Source organism: Nyctereutes procyonoides, unplaced genomic scaffold, assembly GCF_905146905.1.
Source record: "Nyctereutes procyonoides isolate TBG_1078 unplaced genomic scaffold, NYPRO_anot_genome, whole genome shotgun sequence".
Taxonomy (NCBI): Eukaryota; Metazoa; Chordata; class Mammalia; order Carnivora; family Canidae; genus Nyctereutes; species Nyctereutes procyonoides.
The window spans coordinates 22,945,261-22,964,345 of NW_026575133.1; the positions used below are offsets into that span (position 1 = coordinate 22,945,261).

General features: G+C 44.6%; 1 protein-coding gene across 1 annotated transcript in view; it reads left to right on the forward strand.

Moving 5' to 3' along the window:
- The first annotated feature begins 907 nt into the window (after window positions 1-907).
- PLPP4 (phospholipid phosphatase 4) overlaps window positions 908-19,085 on the forward strand; it is a 117,875-nt gene continuing 99,697 nt past the window's right edge. Inside the window, exon 1 of the mRNA XM_055300157.1 lies at window positions 908-1,010. Within this exon, the coding sequence (XP_055156132.1) occupies window positions 955-1,010 (56 nt within the window). The 5' untranslated portion in view covers window positions 908-954. The remainder of the gene's footprint in view (window positions 1,011-19,085) is intronic.

Below are 19,085 nucleotides of genomic sequence, written 5' to 3' on the forward strand. Positions count from 1 at the left end.
CCAGCTGCCCCAGGTGCTCCGGACTGAATGCTGTGTCAGCGCTGAGCGGCCAGGATGGCCTGTCGTGGGCAGGGATTGTTCCAGTCTCTTGTTTCTCGTTTCACAGCGCAGCTGCCCAAAGATGCTGAGGGTGGGGGTCGCAGGCACCCCACCCCAGGGGCTGCGTGGTCTTGGCCAAGAGCCAGGCTCACCTTCGCCCTCAGTCTGTGTGCCAAGGCGCCCGAGCCTGGCTGGCCAGTTCCTGAGGCCAAAACGAAGCCTGGGAGAGTGTTCTCAGGGGAACTTCCTAGAAAATTTTTTAAAAAAAAAGGGGGGGGGAGAATTTCAGGTCGGAAAGGGGTGGGGAGAGCCCAAAGCGGGAGGGAGCAAGCTCTTTCCAGCAGGAGCAGAGGGTGCCCGGGCGGCCTGGGCTGGAGAGCCCCCCGCGCGCCTCTGCCACCTGCCCACGTGCGCGCGTGAGCCGCGAGCGGAGCCCGAGGCCGGAGCCGCAGAGCAGCCGCAGGCGGGGCCCCAGGGCGCAGGGGCCGGGCGCAGGGGCCGCCCACCCGCGGGGAGCCGGGGAGCCGGGGAGCCGGGGAGCGCGCCCGGGAGGAGGCGGCGGCGGCGGCGGCGGCGGCGGCGGCGGGGCTTCCCCGGGCTTCCCTTCCCTTCCCTTCCCCTCCCCTCCCCTCCCCTCCCCTCCCCTCCCGGGGCCGCGGGCGCACGGCGCGGACCGGGGGCGGAGGCGGCGCTCGGCGCCAGGGCGCGGGGACTCCCCCGGGCGCCCCCAGCTCGGCGTCTGCGAGCCCCGGCGCGCCCCCCCCGCCGCCCGCCCGCTCCCGCCCGCCTCCCGCCCCCGCCCGCGGCCTGGAGCGCGCCTCCCTCGCCGCCCCGGGTCTGGCGAGCCGGCGCCGGTCGAGCCGCGAGAGCCGCCGCGAGCCCCCGCCGCCGCCCGGGAGCTGCTCCGGCCGCGCCATGCGGGAGCTGGCCATCGAGATCGGGGTCCGCGCCCTGCTCTTCGGGGTCTTCGTGTGAGTAGCGCTGCGCCGGGCCGGGGGCGCGGCCGCGGGGACCCACGCACCGGGCGTCTCCGCGCCCCAACTTTGTTTGCGCCGCCGCGTCCCTTCCGGGCCCGGATTCGAGGTCTCCCTCCCGCCCGGTGCCCGGGACGTGTCCTCCGGGACCCTCCTGGTTCCCTCCCCGGGCCCCCGGGCGCCGAGGGACCGCGGAAGCCGGCCTGACCCTCGCGCCCCACCCCTCCCCCCCGCGCGGGGAGCGGGACCGCTCGGGGCCCCTCGCCTGCGCCTGTCGCCGGCTGCGCACAGCGGCCCGGGGAGTCGCGGCTGCTCCGGGGAGGCGGGAAGTTTCGCCTCGGGCGCGATCTGCCGAGCCCGCCGTCGGCAGCCCTGCGTCCTCCCGGCCCTGCTCGCGGGGGCCCGGCTCCGTCTCCATCCGTGTCCCTGGCTTGGGCGCCCGCGGTTCGGATGAGCCTTTTTCCCCAGGAGACGTTTGCGGTACGTCTCCGGCTGGAAAACTGTTGCGGGGGGCGGCTCGGGAAGTCCGGGGGCCTCGGCCCGAGGTGCGGGCTCCGTACGCCGCGAGCTGGGTGCGGAGCCCGTGGCCGCCGGCGGTGCGCGCGGGGCCCCCCGGGGACAGCAGCGAAATGCCCCTGGTGCCTCCGAGCGCCTGCACCTGGAAGCAGCGATCTTGGGAAGAGGAGGGGTCTCCTGCACAGGCTCTTTCCGAGATGTCTGAACCCCAGGGCGCCCCGGAACCCGCTGCCCAGGGGAGCTGTCGCGTCTCCGCCTTCCGGATGCAAGCCCCGAACGCACCACCCGCTCAGACCCACGCCACAGCCCCTGGAGTCTCTTGTCCCCACGCACCCGCACCTGCACTTGACCCTACGCTAGCTGGGCAGTTTCCCTTTTGCTCCTCGGCCCATGGCTGTTTTCTGACCCGTTTTAAATATTAAAGTTGCATGAACTTTCTGGACTTGCCGGGTTCTTTTAAAAAGCCCATGCAGCCCTTCCAAACAGGAGGCCGGAGTCATTGATGGCAGGTGGGAGGCGGTGAGTTGACTTCTGTTCCTGCAGCCCAGGGTATACACATGGAAAGAAAGACCCTTTCTTGCATGTTTTTCTTCACTAGGGATTAAATTCATCCAGAGTGTTTATTCCCATCATCATAAAGGGCGGTGAGTTCCCCCAGATGCAGGCAAGCCCCCTCTCCCAGCTTCTGACTAAACACTGCTGTTATTCAGTTCGGAAAAAGGAATGAGAACTTCAGTTGGGTTTTGATGCATTTGGGAAAACAAACACCACTTTTCCCTCCTCTTTCTCAGTGTTTCTACCTTTGGACTATACATTAAAACTAGTGGTTGCCGTGTGATCAGATGGGGACAGTTTCCAATTGGCAGATAGGCCAAATCCCATTAAATTATTACGTGATGGAAATGATAAAATAGTGTTCAGTGCACAGTAGGATTTAACATTTGTTTGGTGAATGTGTGTGTGAGTGATGCTGAAGTAAAGTGAGGCAGGCTCGCAGGCTGCTTGGTTTGATTGCTGCTGGGAATTGTCGGATGAAAAAAGGGTCCGACGGTGTGCAAGTATTTATATTGTTTGCAGATTTCCCTTCACATATCTCGCAAAACATTCTTGAGATGTTTACAAATATGTGATGGTCTGTGCAGTGGATTTGAAAATGTGATAATTATTGTTTTACGTGCTTTTTGCTTCCTCAAAGAATGTTATGTAAAAATCAGACAGGCAGTTTGTATTCTTTGCTCTCAGCTTCCCCTTTGTATTAAGTAATGGGGGGAATCGGCCCTCACCCAAAGGGAAACATTTGGGCGTTGATGGTGTTTCTGGATGGTTCCCTGATTTCATATCAATCGGAAATATTAACAGTGTGTCCAATGTGTGGCTCTTTTACCAGCAAAGACCAGCTTTGGTATCACTGGGAGACTCCCGGGGTGGGAATCTTGGATGTTCAGGTGCTGTTATCATTGGCAGATAACGACTTCCGGAAGGACAGGCTGGGCGCACACACATACAGATGACCCTTTGTTTTTCTAGATAAGCTTCTGGTGAGATGACTTGTGTGAGTTTTATTTTTCCTTTTGCCAGCGCTTGTCTGATGGCAAGATTCAGTGGTTTGTACTCACCTGCTCATAAAGATGGTGGTCTCGGTAGCGGGGCCTCACCTGAGTAGGTTGAGAAAGTCCCTCCGGGCCAACTGAATCCACTTTTGCCGCTGCTGTAAAATTCATCATCTGCTTCTGTCTGGTGTATGTACCCTATTTCTCAGGATAAGAGAATAATTTTTTTCTGGGGGAAGATACCTTGCTTCTTTGCAAGCTTGTGCCTCTCGGGGAGTATCACCTGTACGCAGGCTAATTCCCGGATCGTATTTGCTCAGTGTGACAGCAGGATCCCACCACCTGATGCCCACATGCCCCTGTGGATTTGAAGGTAGCACTAATGAAATGCAGTTTGGGACCTTTAGGCTGTAGGGTTATATGCATTTCCTTTCTCTTAGGGAACCAGTTCTCTGTCTCTAGGCCAGGTTTAGTGGTAAGGTTTGGTGATTCAGGATCCCAAGAGAATGCTCTCCAGGAAATCCCCTGTAGGTCATCCAAGAAGTGAGCAGCGCCTTTTGGGCAGCCCTGCCTAAGAAGTTCAAACCAGTGGGAAGAAAATTAGTAACAGGTAATGCCAAGTCAGGGCTGGCACATAAAGCTGAATCTAAAAGGAAAAAAAAATTGGTTAGAGGACCCCAGTGTTTAGGAAAAATCAAAGTATTATGTGGAGCTTTGAGGCTGCATTTAGTGCTTGGAAGCTGCCTTGGAGGACTCTTTGCTCTTACTTGAGGACTGTGGGCAGAGCAGAGAGAAGGAGCTCAGGTGGGCCTCCTCCATCCTGTTGCCACCTAAGACTCCAGCAGACAACGTGTGAGCTTCTACGTACATGTGAAGCCAGCCCCAGACCTCAGCGAGCAAGCAAAGTGTGGATACAAGGTGGTCAGTCAGCAGCCCCGCAGGCAGCGCTGTAAGACCGGTAGTATATTAGCTCCTGTTTTACTACGATCGCCAGTACGGTGAGTGCCATTTATTGAAGGTTTATTATGTTCCAGGCAGTAACGAAGACAGTCACACGGACCACTTACGCCTCATACACACCTGATGGAGGGGGTATATTGGGTGTTGTGCTCATGCATGAAGAGACTGACACACAGACAGATTAAGAAGCCGCCCAAATCACAGAGTTAAGAAGGGCAGCTCCGAATCTAAATCTAGATGCTCCTTCTGCGTCATCTGGACTCTCAATAACCTTGCTGTACTTCTTCAGAAGAAGTAACAGCTGGTGTGGGGCTCTCAGGGGTGTACTGTGCAAAAGGCATTCTGTGGGATTGCTCTTGTCTCACTTGAGGTGGACACTTCACTCTCCCCACTTTACAAATAAAGAAACCAAGAAAGGATAAATGGCTTGTCTGAAGACACTCAGGTAGCAGGAGGTATAGTCTGGATCTGAACAGGCAGTTGACTCCATGTCCCGAGGCTCCCAGCTTCTGAGATAGAATGTGTCCAGCGCCAGGCCTCTGGAACTAGAGCGAAAGTGACCGCATCCTAGAAGCCATCCCCTTATGTGACCTGTTGTCTCTGGAGGAGCAAATGGAACGATGTGTGGAAAGAGCTGTCACTGGTTCTCACATCGGGCTCTTTGGGTGGTGATTGTGGTTCCCATTCCCTTCGAGATGGAATTAGGACATGTTATAGATTTTGAAGGGTCTTCTTTAGGTCTCTGGAACCCAGAGGGTGAGATGTGGAAAGTTCCAGGTCAGAACCTAAGTGGTAGTATAAAAGAACTGTTGGCCTATACACTTTTGCCCCTATTGGCCCTTGCCTTAGGACATCAGTTTGTCCAGAAAACCCTTTATTTTTAGCACTGCAGATAGGGCCCTGGAAATATGATGACAGTCAGAAATGCTGATGGAGGGGGAAGGTGATCAGCCTATTTCACCTGTGAACGTGGGTTTCCTGGGGTCCTCAGGCCCTCCCTCCTCCTCTCTCTCCCCTCTGTGACTCCAGGTGGCCCCCTGTCTGGGATGTCTCCCTAGGAGCTGTGGTTCTGCTTGGGAGACCAGGTTGCTCAGGTAATGAATGGTGTTTCCCTCAACTCAGATCAATCCTGCATCCTTCTTGGAGCACTTCCTATGTAGGGGGCCTGTGTCGGGTGCTGGGGATGTTTGAAAAAGGAAGGTGAGGGGGCCTCCCAGGAGCTCACAGATTGGCCAAGTGAGCACACAGTGGACCACTATTTGTTATCTTCCCCAGTGTAATCACAGGCTTTGAAAGTTTTGCCTTCAAACATTTGTATCTTTCATCCCATTGACAGATAGATGCTTCTTTGGCATCTTCTAGGTGCAAGCACTTGTCCTATTTACTTTCCTTCCCCTTCATTGCTACACTGTGGTTGGAATAATTCCAAACAGACACAGGGGAACTTGGCACATTAGCTGGTCCAGGTGATTTGCTTGAGGGCACTGGCTGTCAGGTAGGTTTTTGGAATATTGACAGAAACTACCAGATCTTTCATTATTACCCCTAAGAGTCCTGTCTAGGGCTGTAGGCCAGAGACAGTTGTGGTAGTTGGAGCAAAGTGCTCAGTTTATTGGGAAGGAGGGATTAATTAGCCTGGGAGGGATGAGGAGGAGGAGACAGGTGCCAGGGAAGGCTGCCCAGAGCTGGCATCTCACCTGAGTCTTGAGCATCGAATGGCAGGTATGAAGGGCCCGGCCCAAGGACGTTCCTATGGACAAGTGTCTGGAGCAAAGGCTGGGAGGTTTAGAGGCAGATTTTGGGTGGGGATCAAGTCACCAGGTATGGATTTGGAGGCTGCAGGAGATGGGTCTGGGACAAAAATGTGGATCTCCATGCCCTACAAGGAAGCACAGACATTCCCTTCAAAGCAGTAACTGGGGGGCCTGGGGAGGTTTGCAACAGAAAAACATCATATCTAGACACTTGCCCAGTGGTAGAAAGCAATGGCTCGGTCCACAGGACCTGTTTGCTTTTGTGACAGGTGACAGTACCCAGCCCTGCAGGTGCCACTGTGTCCCAGTGTGCTCTCCGGGGGCCTGTGTTTTATTCCACCTTGTGTTGTGGTCAGCTGGCTCCAAGTCTGGCTCCAGACTGGTTACTCTTGGGCTGTGCGGGCTGGGGCCGTCTCGTTATCTGTGTCGCTTTCTTTATATTCCCAGCCAGGCCTTGGCACGAATGTGGTCGGTGCCTCACGAGTGCTCACCAGATTGCACTCAATTTCTGGTGGTCCCTTGGAGCCATCTGCCTCAGTGCTGGACACGGCTTCCCCAAGGCCGGTTTGCTGCGCGTCTGCATCAGGTTTGCCCGGGGCTTGGTTCACACTTAACTGAATCAACATGTAGGACGGAGTCCTGGGAATCTGCATTTTCAAGAGGGGCTCCTTCTGTCCACCACATTTGGGACCTACTGACATGCAGTCTAGACCATCTCATGGTAGGAGGGTCTCCTCTGGGTCTTTTCTCCTTCTGGCCGCACAGGAGACTACCCTTCCTAAAGCCCTGCCATTAGGTGGGGCCATGAGGACCTTGAGGCAGTGTGAGTCCCCTTAGCGGCCTGTCATTGTCCTTCTCTGTCGGTGGCGAGCACGGAGCTACGTGTTAGGATGACAGAGCTGCAACACGCAAGCAGCGGGACAGGTGCCCTGGAGAGTCGAGCCATTGGCAGCTGACTTTGTGGGACAGAAGGAAATGTTCTGTGTTAACGACAATCTGGGGGCTTCATTAGCTATTGGGAAACAAGTCTGTTCCATCTGATGATACACCTGGAATAGGTCTGCTTGCTCTCTAGAAGCAGAGTCATCCAGAGCAAAGTGGCATAACGAAAGCCCATGGACGTTGGGGCCAGGCAGGTCTATGTGTGGATTTTGGCTCTGCCACTGACTAGCAAGTTGCCTCAAATCTCTGAATCTCAGATTTCTTCGTGTGGGAAATGGGAACAATACTCACCTTCACTGGACGTTAGGAGATAAGATGCTTTAAGTGCCCACAGTACGCAGAACAAAAATTAGATGCCTTCTCCCCACCCCTCTGTTCCTTACAGTCTCAGAACAGCATTGTAGCATCACAGTCACGTCCGTGGCCTTTGGCATCGGTTTCTGAGGCCTGAATCCTGCTTTTGACATTTCTCAGTTGGGTGAGCCTTTCAGGAAAGTATTTATCCAGCTTAGATCCTCGGTTCCCCATCTGCTCGACAGGAACATTAGCAGGCCCCATGAGTGAGAGTATGAAGTGAGAGCGTATTCAGCTCATCACGGGTGCTCAGCAAATGGTAATGTTATGGCCACTGTCCTTTTATTAAGATAAATCCATAATATACACTCAAGAGAAGTGCTATGGGTAATGACACTCTGATTACAAATGACTCACTATAGGATTTCCATAAAATAATCAACTTGTTTAAACACATTGCCAAAGATTCCTTTCAGTCCCCGTCTGTGAAGTGTGTAACTTGCCATGAGCTCATGCACTGAGTCGTACCCCCACAGAGCAGGGTAAGTGGCTCGCTGTCTAATGAAGGGGTGGTCTCAGCACTGTACTTTCTCATGGGTCACTTAAATTGCTGGCTACTTACAACAGTGATTTTAGGACATTGAATCAGAAGTGATATTAACATAATTGCCTTGGACCATGTGGAAGGAAAATGCTGCATTCCTATCATTTACTTCCAAGTCTATGCTCATCACCAGGGCTCGGTCAGAAGCCCGGTGCAGGGAGTTTCCCATCAGACACCCTCTCCATCCCCAGCGGGTGCTGGGCTGAGTGCGCTGAGCACCTCTTCCCTCCCTGGGGAGGCTTCTGCTTTGTCATCTGATAAATGAAGCTGCCTTCTGTTTGAAATATTATTTGCCACTGTACAGTGAGTCTGCTGAACCCAGAATTCTGAGAATTGATGATGTTTTGCCACAGGGAGATAAATGCTTGTACCACAGCCAAAAGGAGATGATGAGTTTCAAAACCTGTAGGTAAAGTTATCTCAATTAGTTATAAAGATTGTGCCTTTTATGAACCGCACAAGGCTCATAAAAGTTCCCCGCCTCTATGTTCCTATAATAGCGTTTTTAAATATGAAAATTATCTTAGTCATAGTGATTTCCTTCAAAAAGATAATCTTGGTGCTCTGTGAATGAATTAGAAGCCCTGGTTCACGGTGAGGAGGTGGATTCACATAGAACCATACCTACCAGTGTGTTCTCATCATTCGGCTAAAGGCACAGAGGTATAGAGGAGCTTGGGGATGTCTGGGATGGGCAAGCAGGAAGCAGAGAGAATCTGGGACTCTGAGCTCAGGGATGGCCTCATCACCGCCTTTCAGTATGTGACTGTGAAAAACTGTCCTGCAGAGGTGAGGGACTGGTTGTTATTCTGTCTCCACTGAAGAAAAAGGAACAAGAAACAGGGTCAGAAGCTGCAGGAGCATCTAGGTTGGTTTTCAGAAAGGTAGCAGTCTGCCAATCAGTGCCAGACATTTCTTTTCTCCTTTACCGGAGGGTTTTAAAAAAACCACATTTTTTATTAAAGTATTAGTTTGAACCATATGCAGTTGCTGATATTTGACTGTTTTGACCTACAAAAACAGGAATTGCATTTAGTTCAACCTAAAAATAATATACACAAGGAAAAAATGCATGATTTATAATTGCATGGCTTCCCAGAATACCCTCTACCCATCAAACCCCATCCCACTGCTCCCCTCCTCCCACGGCCCCACCACCCTGACTTCTAGCATCATTTTTGAAGTCCAGGTGAATGAAATCATACGGCGTGTACTCTTTTGTGTGGCTGTTGTGCTCAGCATATTTTGGAGATTTATCTGTACTGTACTTAGTTGTAGTTTGTTAATTCTTATTGCTGTAGAGCATTTCATGGCATGACTGTACCCCTTTCTTTACTGATTTTACTGATTATGGATATTTAGGTTATTGTTGGTTTGGGCTATTATGCATAATGCTGCAATTATTTTTTTGGTGAACATATTTGTAATTTCTGTTGGATACATACCTAGGTGTGGAAATGCTGGGTTATTCATTTGAGGTTTTTAAGGAAGGATTTGGCCTTTCTTTGTCGAGCTGTGCTTCTGAAATGGAGATGTAGTTTGTATTCTTCTCTACTCTCCATCTGTTGAGCAACTATTCTGTGAGAGCCCTTGGTGGTCCTGGTGAATGACATGAGGAAACCAAGAGCTGGGTCCTTACTCAACAGGTGGGTGGGCAGCATGGCACCCTAGTGAGCGTAAGGATTTTGGAATTATTTCCTGACTGCTGATCGTAAAGATATGCCCTAGCTTTCTCATCTGCAAAGTGGGGAACTAAACAATCACCTACCAGGAGGCTGTAAAGATGAAGTAATATAATGGCCACAGGGGCTTGCTACAAAACTGGCACATAGTAGGAATTAAAGCCAATCTCCCTCCCTTGCTTCATCTTTTTTCCTTCCTGGGGGGAGGTGGAGATGGAGGTCAATGAAAAAAAACCTTAATATCACAATGTAGTAATAATAATAATAATAATAAGAAGAATACAGCTCTCAGTACCACAGGAAAGCTGACCTTTGAATTAGGATTTAGAAAGTTTTGGGGAAGTATTCTGAATAATCTTTCAGGAAGTCATGGAGAGGAAGAAATCGCTGATACAGATATATGTGTAGATTATCTTTTAATTGACCTATATCTCCCCTTTGGTTGTAGAGGGCAGAAAGGAGAGGAGCTTTAACACTTAGTATGAATCAGCTTTGTTTTAGGCACTTGTCACACCTTAGATGGTTTACTCTTTGCAGCCTCCCAGAAGGTGATATTGTTGTCCTGATTTACAGTTAAGAGTTAATGCTCCTCCTATACAGAAAGCTCTTACCAATCAATAAGAGAACTCTTTAAAAGAAAAATGACAGCAGAACTAACAGAGAACTAACAAGTGTACAAATAACGGATACACCTTGAAAACTGTGATTTCCATAGAAATGCAAACTGTGCGTCTGAAAACAACAGAATAACATTGCATATGCTTTTTATTGTTCCAGGACAAAAGAACGCGCAGCCGTTGAAGCTAGTAATGTAGACAACTATTTGTTGACTTGGGAAGATATCCATTACTGTTGTTAAGTGATAAAAAGTAGGTCACATAAGTGTGCATAATGCTACTTTAATGTGGTAATGTAATAAAATCAATTTGTGTTTGTATCTGTAAGAAAAAAGAGCTATAAAGATATACAACAAAATCTTAATGGTGGTTATTTTGGGGTAATGGGATTATATAACATTTGCTTTTTTCTTCATACTGTTTATTGTCCACATTATTTTACAGTAAACATTTATTACTTTCATACATAATCACAAAAATCAATATTGTGAAAGGAACCATAAAGGAAAGGGGGGGGAATTGAGTGGGGAAAAATTAGAGAAAAAGACAAACGATGAGAGACTTCTAACTCTGCAAAATGAATGGGTGGGGGTGGGGGGCTTGCAGAAGGGGAGGAGGTAGGTAGGGAGATGGGGTAACTGGATGATGGGCATTAAGGAGGGCATGTGATGGGATGAGCACTGGGTATTATACTATATGTTGGCAAATGGAATTCAATTTAAAAAATCAGTATAGAAGTTTCCTATTATGGGGGAGAAAGAAGCTAATGAAATAGCCTTAGATAGGGCACTGGGTGATTCTTTTGTTAGCTTTAGAAATATCTGAAGTGGGAAAGTGATGAAAAATCAACCTTTTTATGTATTTTTTTAAAGATTCATTTATTTGAGTGAGAGAGAGAGTCCATGAGCATGAGCACAGGGCGGGTGCGGTGAGGGGAGGGGCAGGGAGAGGGAATATTCAGACACTGTCTGCTGAACACGGAGCCAGAGATGGGACTTGATCCCACAACCCTGAGATCATGACCTGAGCCAAAACCAAGAGTCGGACACTTAACTGAGTGAGCTACCCAGGCACTCCTCAACCTTTCTATATTTAATATCAACTGAAATATTGGAAGGAAAACCAGAAAGAGGAGATTAGCACTCAGATGTGCAAGATTGTAGTGAAGCAGATGTGATCTGAGGCTGCTGGTGGGATTGTAAACAGACATAACCCCAGGTATTGCAGTGCACAGCCTGAAATTATTCCTGCCTTTTGGCTTAAGAACTGTTAGAAAAATATGTCGAGGCACTGATGTGCCTCATGTATGACGCATCCTCATGTATGAAGATATTCATTGCTGTTTTCCATACAAAGCAAATATATTTGTCAAAAAAAGAAAATAAATTAAAACTCACATGGTGAACACTTGAATAGTTTGGTAAATTATGGACAGGCAAGAGTACTATATGTCTACTAAAAATCATTTGGAGAATCAGGAGGAAACATGGTAACATTTTATGGTGTAATAGTTGAGGGGAGAAAGTACTATAGGAAAATAGATCTCAGAATCAAAACTATGGGAAATATGTTTGATTTGGACACATATTAGAAAGGATTACACAAAAGTGTCTATATGTGGTGGGAATGGATGTTTCTCCTCACTTAAACATTTTCTTTAAGTTATAAAATCATTGTGAATTTTTTTTTAAGATTTATTTACTTATTCATGAGAGACAGAGAGAGAGAGAGAGGCAGAGGGAGAAGCAGGCTCCTCGCAGGGAGCCTGATGTGGGACTCGATCCAGGGACTCCAGGATCAGGCCCTGGGCTAAAGGCGGTGCTCAACCGCTAAGCCACCCAGGCTGCCCCAAATCATTGTGAAAATTAAAGCAATACAAAAAGTGTAAGCTTTCACTCCTGTTGCCAGCTCCATTCCCTTCACTTTTTATTTTATTTATTTTATTTTATTATTTTTTATATTTAATAAATTAATTTTTATTGGTGTTCAATTTACCAACATACAGAATAACACCCAGTGCTCATCCCGTCAAGTGTCCCCCTCAGTGCCCGTCACCCATTCACCCCCACCCCCCGCCCTCCTCCCCTTCCACCACCTCTAGTTCGTTTCCCAGAGTTAGGAGTCTTCATGTTCTGTCTCCCTTTCTGATATTTCCCACACATTTCTCCTCCCTTCCCTTATATTCCCTTTCACTATTATTTATATTCCCCAAATGAATGAGAACATACACTGTTTTAAGTAGGCTTCCTGACCAATATGGGACTCAAACTCAATGACCAAAAGTTGCATGCTTTGCTGACTGAGCCAGCCCAGCACCCCTCCTTTCACTTTTTAAAGTCAAATTTTTAAGCAGTGTGTACTCTTGTGTGAGTATTTTGCTTGGCACATTTCTGAGATTCATCCATGTTGTGCTTAACTGTAGTTCATTTATATGCATGTGTATATAACATATTTTGTATATATTATATATTTACATATAACAAAAATGCAAGTAAATATAAAGTCTAATAAAAAACTGAGAGCAAAAAAAACTGAGAACACATTTTGTCTAGAGTTGATTTTTTTTTTTTTTTTTTTTTAGAGTTGAATTTTTTTTTTTTACTTACTTTAGATCAGCTTGAATCTTTTGACTGGCCCTGTGGTGTTTCATCATGTTAACCTATTCATGGAATGTTCAGGTGTTTTCATTTTTTTTGCTACAACAAACAATGTCGCAATTATGCTTAGATCCTAGCACACCTATAAAAATATTACTATGATAGACTTTTGCAGGTGAATTTTTTTAGTCAAAGGCCATGTGTATTTTAAATTCTGACGGACGCTGCCAAATTGTCCATCCAAAGGGCTGGACATGCTTACATTCTGTATTTTTGACATCCTTGCCAAAGCTGGATGTTGGTAATGTTTTATATTTATACCACAGAACAGAGTATAACATTTGCGTCTTTTCACTTGTGTATTGGCAATTGGTGTTTCTTTTTTCTTTTTTAAATTAAGTTTAATTCCAGTATAGTTAGCACTGTTCTATTAGTTTCAGGTGTACAGTATAGTGATTCAGCAATTCCATACATCACCCAGTGCTCATCACGACAAGTGCATCCTTTAATCCCCATCATTTATTTCACTCATCCCCCACTCCTCTTCCCTCTGGTGACCATCAGTTTGTTCTCTGTGGTTCAAAAATCTATTTCTTGGTTTGTTTCTCTTTTTCCTTTGCTTATTTGTTTTGTTTCTTTAATTGCACATGTGAGTGAAATACGGAATTTGTCTTTCTCTGACTTATTTCACTTAGCATGGTACCCTCTATTTCTATCCATGTCATTGCAAATGGCAAGATTTCATTCTTTTTATGGCTGAATAATATTCCATGGTGTGTGTGTGTGTGTGTGTGTGTGTGTGGATGGATGGATGGATGGATGGATAGATAGATAGATACCACATCTGCTTTATCTATTTACCTATGGATGGACACCTAGGCTGCTTCTATAATTTGGCTATTGTATATAATGTTGCTATAAACATAGGGGGTGCATATATCCCTTTAAATGAATGTTTTTATATTTTTTTAGTAGATAGGCAGTAGTGCAATTATTGGATCTGTTTTTAACTTTTTTGAGGAACCTCCATACAGTTTTGCACAATGGCCACACCAGTTTGCATTCTCACCAGCAGGTACGAAGTTCTCCACATCCTTGCCAGCACTTGTTTCTTGTGTTAATTTTAGCCATTCTGACAGGTGTGAGGTGATATCTCATTGTGGTTTTGATTTGCATTTCCCTGACAATGGGTGATATTGAGAATCTTTTCATGCGTCTGTTGGCCAATTTGTATTTCTTTAGTGAAATATCATTTCCATTAATCCATGCTTTTACTGAATCTTTAAATTTATCTTACTGATGTGTAGGAGTGCTTTATACCTTAAAGATATGAATCTCTTTTCATAGGTTGGAAATATTTCTGTGTCTATGGTTGACTTTAATTTTGTTTTACATTAATTAATTAACTAACTAATTTTATTAAATACACTCCACACTCAGCCCTATTCAGGGCTTGAACTCGCAACCCTGAGACTGAGACTTGAGTCAAGATCAAGGGCCAGATGCTTAATCGACTGAGCCACCCAGGTGCCATTATGGTTGACTTTGAAATTTCTTTGCAATTTCTATTATTTAATTTTTTTTTTCAGAGAGTGCTTGCATGGGGGAAGGGACAGAGGGAGAGAGAGAGAGAGAGAGAGAGAGAGAGAGAGAGAATCCCAAGCAGGCTCCATGCCCATAAACCTGACATGGGGTTCAATCTCACAACCCTGAGATCATGACCTGAGCTAAAATCGAGACTCAGACAGGTGACTGATTGAGTCATCCAGGTGCCCCTGCAATTTCTATTATTGTGCACATTTTAAATTTTTTGTAGTTAAATCTACCAGTTTCCCTTATTTCTGGGAGCAAATATAGCATAGAGGTTAAGACTGTGAGCTCTAGAGGCAGGATGCCTGTGTTCAAAGCACTAATCTTCTATTTACTGTCTATAAACTTGGAAATGGCTTTATCTTTGTGCTTCAGTTCCCTGGTCTTAAATACAGGGATAATGATACAGTAATTTCATTGTACTGAGATCAGAGAAAGTGGCTTGTGTGATTTCTGTGTTTTATAATTTGTTATGAATTCCTGTGTGGCCATATACATGGTCAATTTTTCACAAATTTATATAGCTTGAACATAATGAATAGTTTGTGTTTCGTGGGTACAAAGCTCTAAATATATTAAAGCAAGTTAACTGTACTATTCAAATCCTCTGTAGTCTCACTTAAAAAAAATCATTCTTAATTTGGTCTTTTCCTTGTTAAAGTAATCTCTACATACAACATGGGGTTTGAACTCATGATCCTAATATCGAGTGACATGCTCTACCCCCTGAGCCAACCAGGTGCCCCTAATTTGCTGTTTTTAATGTGAAGATATGCTACCTCTCAACTAGGGTAACTAGAGCATTTACATTTTGGGGGGAAATAACTAATGTTTTGTCATATTGCTGCCAGCTTATTCTGTGCTTTCTTTTTGTGGTGCTTCATTTTTATTTTGTCCACTAATTTCTTGCTTTTTGCTGAACAGTTCAAGTTTTCTTTGCTGCCCTCCTTTTTTTCCTTGAGTGATTTGGAGGTCAGAATTCCTATGTCTACATTTCAGGTTAATGTCCTTAAATTTTATCTCTTTCTGATGAACCTTTTATCATTAACAAAATTTTCATCTTTGTGTTAATATTCCTTATCTTGGAGTATACTTTATCTAATACAATATATAGCTACATTATATTTCTTGAGATTAATGTCTGCACAGAATATATTTCCTATCCTTTTATTTCCAACCTATCTGCATTTTTATGTTTAATGTATGTCTCTTACAAGCAGCATTTGGTTGTGCCTTTTAATTTTATCCAACATGGTCCATCTCTGACATTTAGTTGGAGTGGTTAAGCCACTTACATTTAATGCAATTATTGACATGGGTGAGTTTAAGTCTACCACCTTGTCACTTGTTTTTTATTTGTACTATCTTTTTTGTTCTTTTTTCTCTTTTCTTTTAGCTTAATATTTGTTAATATTCCACTTAACCCCTTTATTGTATTTTTAGATACACCTCTTCAAAAATGTAAGCAGTTTCTCTAGAGATTACAATATGCATTTTTTTTACCTATTACCATTAAGTCAATATTACACCATTTCAAATTCAGTGTAAAAAGAAAATCTTATGACAGCATTCTTTCATTTCTTTCCTTATGTTTTTGATACATTGACATAGAATTCACTTCTCTGTGTAAGTCACATAAAACATTTATTTTTGTCTCAATCGCTATGCCTTTATAGAAACTACATAAAAAATACCCACATACTTACCGTTTCCAGTGCTCTTTATTACTGCTTTCAGATTTGGTTTTCCATTTAGGATTATATCCCTTCAACCTGAAGAACTTCCTTCAGCTTTTCTTGTAGGGCATATTTGCTAGAAATAAATTCTCTTGGCTTTTGTTCTGTTGGAATTGCCTTCATTTTACTTTGCTTTTGAAAGATATTTTTGTTAGATGTAGAATTCTAGATTGACAGTTTTCTTTCAGCAATTTAGAGATGGCTTTAGAATTGTCTTGTAGATTCCATTATTTCTGATGAGAAGTCGACTGTCACGGTCATTGTTGTTTTCCTGAATATCACATGTTTTTCCCATTGGCTGTTTTTTTTTTTTTATAAATTAATTTTTATTGGTGTTCAATTTACCAACATACAGAATAACACCCAGTGCTCATTCCGTCAAGTGTCCCCCTTAGTGCCCGTCACCCATTCACCCCCACCCCCCGCCCTCTTCCCCTTCCACCACCCCTAGTTCATTTCCCAGAGTTAGAAGTCTTTATGTTCTGTCTCCCTTTCTGATATTTCCCACACATTTCTTCTCCCTTCCCTTATATTCCCTTTCACTATTATTCATATTCCCCAAATGAATGAGAACATACACTGTTTGTCCTTCTCCGATTGACTTACTTCACTCAGCATAATACCCTCCAGTTCCATCCACGTTGAAGCAAATGGTGGGTATTTGTCGTTTCTAATGGCTGAGTAATATTCCATTGTATACATAGACCACAGCTTCTTTATCCATTCATCTTTCGATGGCACCGAGGCTCCTTCCACAGTTTGGCTATTGTGGACATTGCTGCTAGAAACATCGGGGTGCAGGTTTCCCGGCGTTTCATTGCATCTGAATCTTTGGGGTAAATCCCTAACAGTGCAATTGCTGGGTCGTAGGGCAGGTCTATTTTTAACTCTTTGAGGAACCTCCACAGTTTTCCAGAGTGGCTGCACCAGTTCACATTCCCACCAACAGTGTAAGAGGGTTCCCTTTTCTCCGCATCCTCTCCAACATTTGTTGTTTCCTGCCTTGTTAATTTTCCCCATTCTCACTGGTGTGAGGTGGTATCTCATTGTGGTTTTGATTTGTATTTCCCTGATGGCAAGTGATGCAGAGCATTTTCTCATGTGTGTGTTGGCCATGTCTATGTCTTCCTCTGTGAGATTTCTCTTCATGTCTTTTGCCATTGGCTGCTTTTAAGAGTTTCTTTTCACCTTTGGTTTTTAGCAAGTCAACTCTGATGTGTCCATATTGGTCTTATCGTATGTCTCCTGCTTGGGTTCATGAAGTTTCTCAGAGCAGTGGTTTGATGTCTTTCATCAGTTAAATATTTATAAGACATTATTTTTTTTCAAATATTTCTTCTGCCCTTTGCACTCTCTCCTTTCCTTCTGGTTGTTCAATTGACACAGATGTTAGACAGTTTCATATTATTCCACAAGTCTTGAATGCTGTGTTCTATTTTGTCGTTATTGTTATCTCTTCCCTGTGGCTTAGTTTAAGGTAATTTCTATTGGCTTATCTTCAGATTCATCTATTCATTTTCTACTATGTCTATTCTGCTGCCACACCCAGGCAGTAAATGTTTTATTTCAGATGTTCATTTTTTTTCACAGTTCCAGAATTTCCATTTGGTTCTTTTTTTAGAGTTTAATTTTTTTGGTTGATGTTTTCTACTTAGGCATCCATTCTCTTCTTTACCCTATAATCTTTCAATGTATTTATAATACAAAGTCCTTTTCTGCTAATTCCAATATCAGGATGATCTATGGTTCTGATTTTTTTTTCTGTTGAATGTGGGCCATATTTTAGTGCTTCCTTTGCATGTGTAGTAGTTTTTTATTGCACATTGGACATTATGAATCATACATTTTACAGAAGCTAGAACATTATTGTCTGCTAAAGAATGTTGAATTTTGTTCTTGAAGGAAGTTAATTTACTGTTGCGTCACCTTCATCCTTACAAACTTGGCTCTAGGCTATGTTTGTATAAGTTTGTCTTAATTTTGCCTTTGCTCCTAGGGTGCATCTTTTAGTTCTGGGATGTGCTTTTTATTACCGTGGTTTGAGTCTTCTGAGGTTTCAGTAGAAAGTCTAACTTGGAAAAACGCCAAGTCCAAACTCTGTCTCCTGGCAGTGGCTAGCTGCTGAAATTTCTGCTTTACTTTTAGACTATAGCTGTTGCTTTCCAGTGGGGTCCTTGGAGTCTTGTCCTGCACATTGCAATGTCTGAGGTAGCCAATAATTTGAAAGGAATTTGTACACAGAATTTTGGGTCTCTTCCTTGACTAAACTCCTTTTCAGGGAGGTTTCACCTCTGTTGCATTATTTAGTATTTTATTTCTATCTGCTTTCTATTTTTCATAGTTACCCCCAACCTTCTACTTTCTAATTGGTACCCTTTAAGGCTTATCAGCCTGGCTATAGATTTCTTATGTTTTCTTTCTTTTCAATGGTGATTTTTTGAGAGGGAAGAGATACAAAATGAATGGATTCAATCAGCCATCTTGAACCAGATGTCTCTAAAAGTTTTTGCAAATTTTTCTTAGACCCAATGTTTATGTTTTTTAATATGTAGAATTATATTTTAAAAAATCCATTGACTCTCACTTTTACCCATGAATATTTTTGTGGTTTTCCGAATCATCATTCAGGTGGCTTCTTTATTGCCTATCTAAAATCCTACCTATTTTCCAAGACTTGGCTCAGAATTTGCTTTTCTGGGTTATTTCGCCTAAACATATCAGCCCTGAATGAATATATATAATACTGATGATAGAGTTCTTTGGAAGACCCACATTTATCTTTTGATTTAATGATGGAAATACTTGGTTCCTTAATGTGTTGTTCTTTAATTTAGTTTTGTGGACCAATGAAAAGATTTTCAGTCACGTAATGAGAATGTATTAAACTGGACTTTATTTTTTTAATTTATTTTTTATTGGTGTTCAATTTGCCAACATATGGAATAACACCCAGTGCTCATCCCATCAAGTGCCCCTCTCAGTGTCTGTCACCCAGTCACCCCCACCCCCTGCCCACCTCCCTCTCTACCACCCCTTTAAACTGGACTTTAAAAGTATGAACACTTAGTCATGCAAAATAACATGAAACATAGATGCCTTGCTTTGATTTTTTTCCCTAACACAAAAGGTCCTCTTACTGTTTGATGAAAGTAGCAAACTGGGGTGTTTTGGATATGGGGATGATGATGATGATGATAATGATGATGATGATGACAGCTAATGTTTATTGA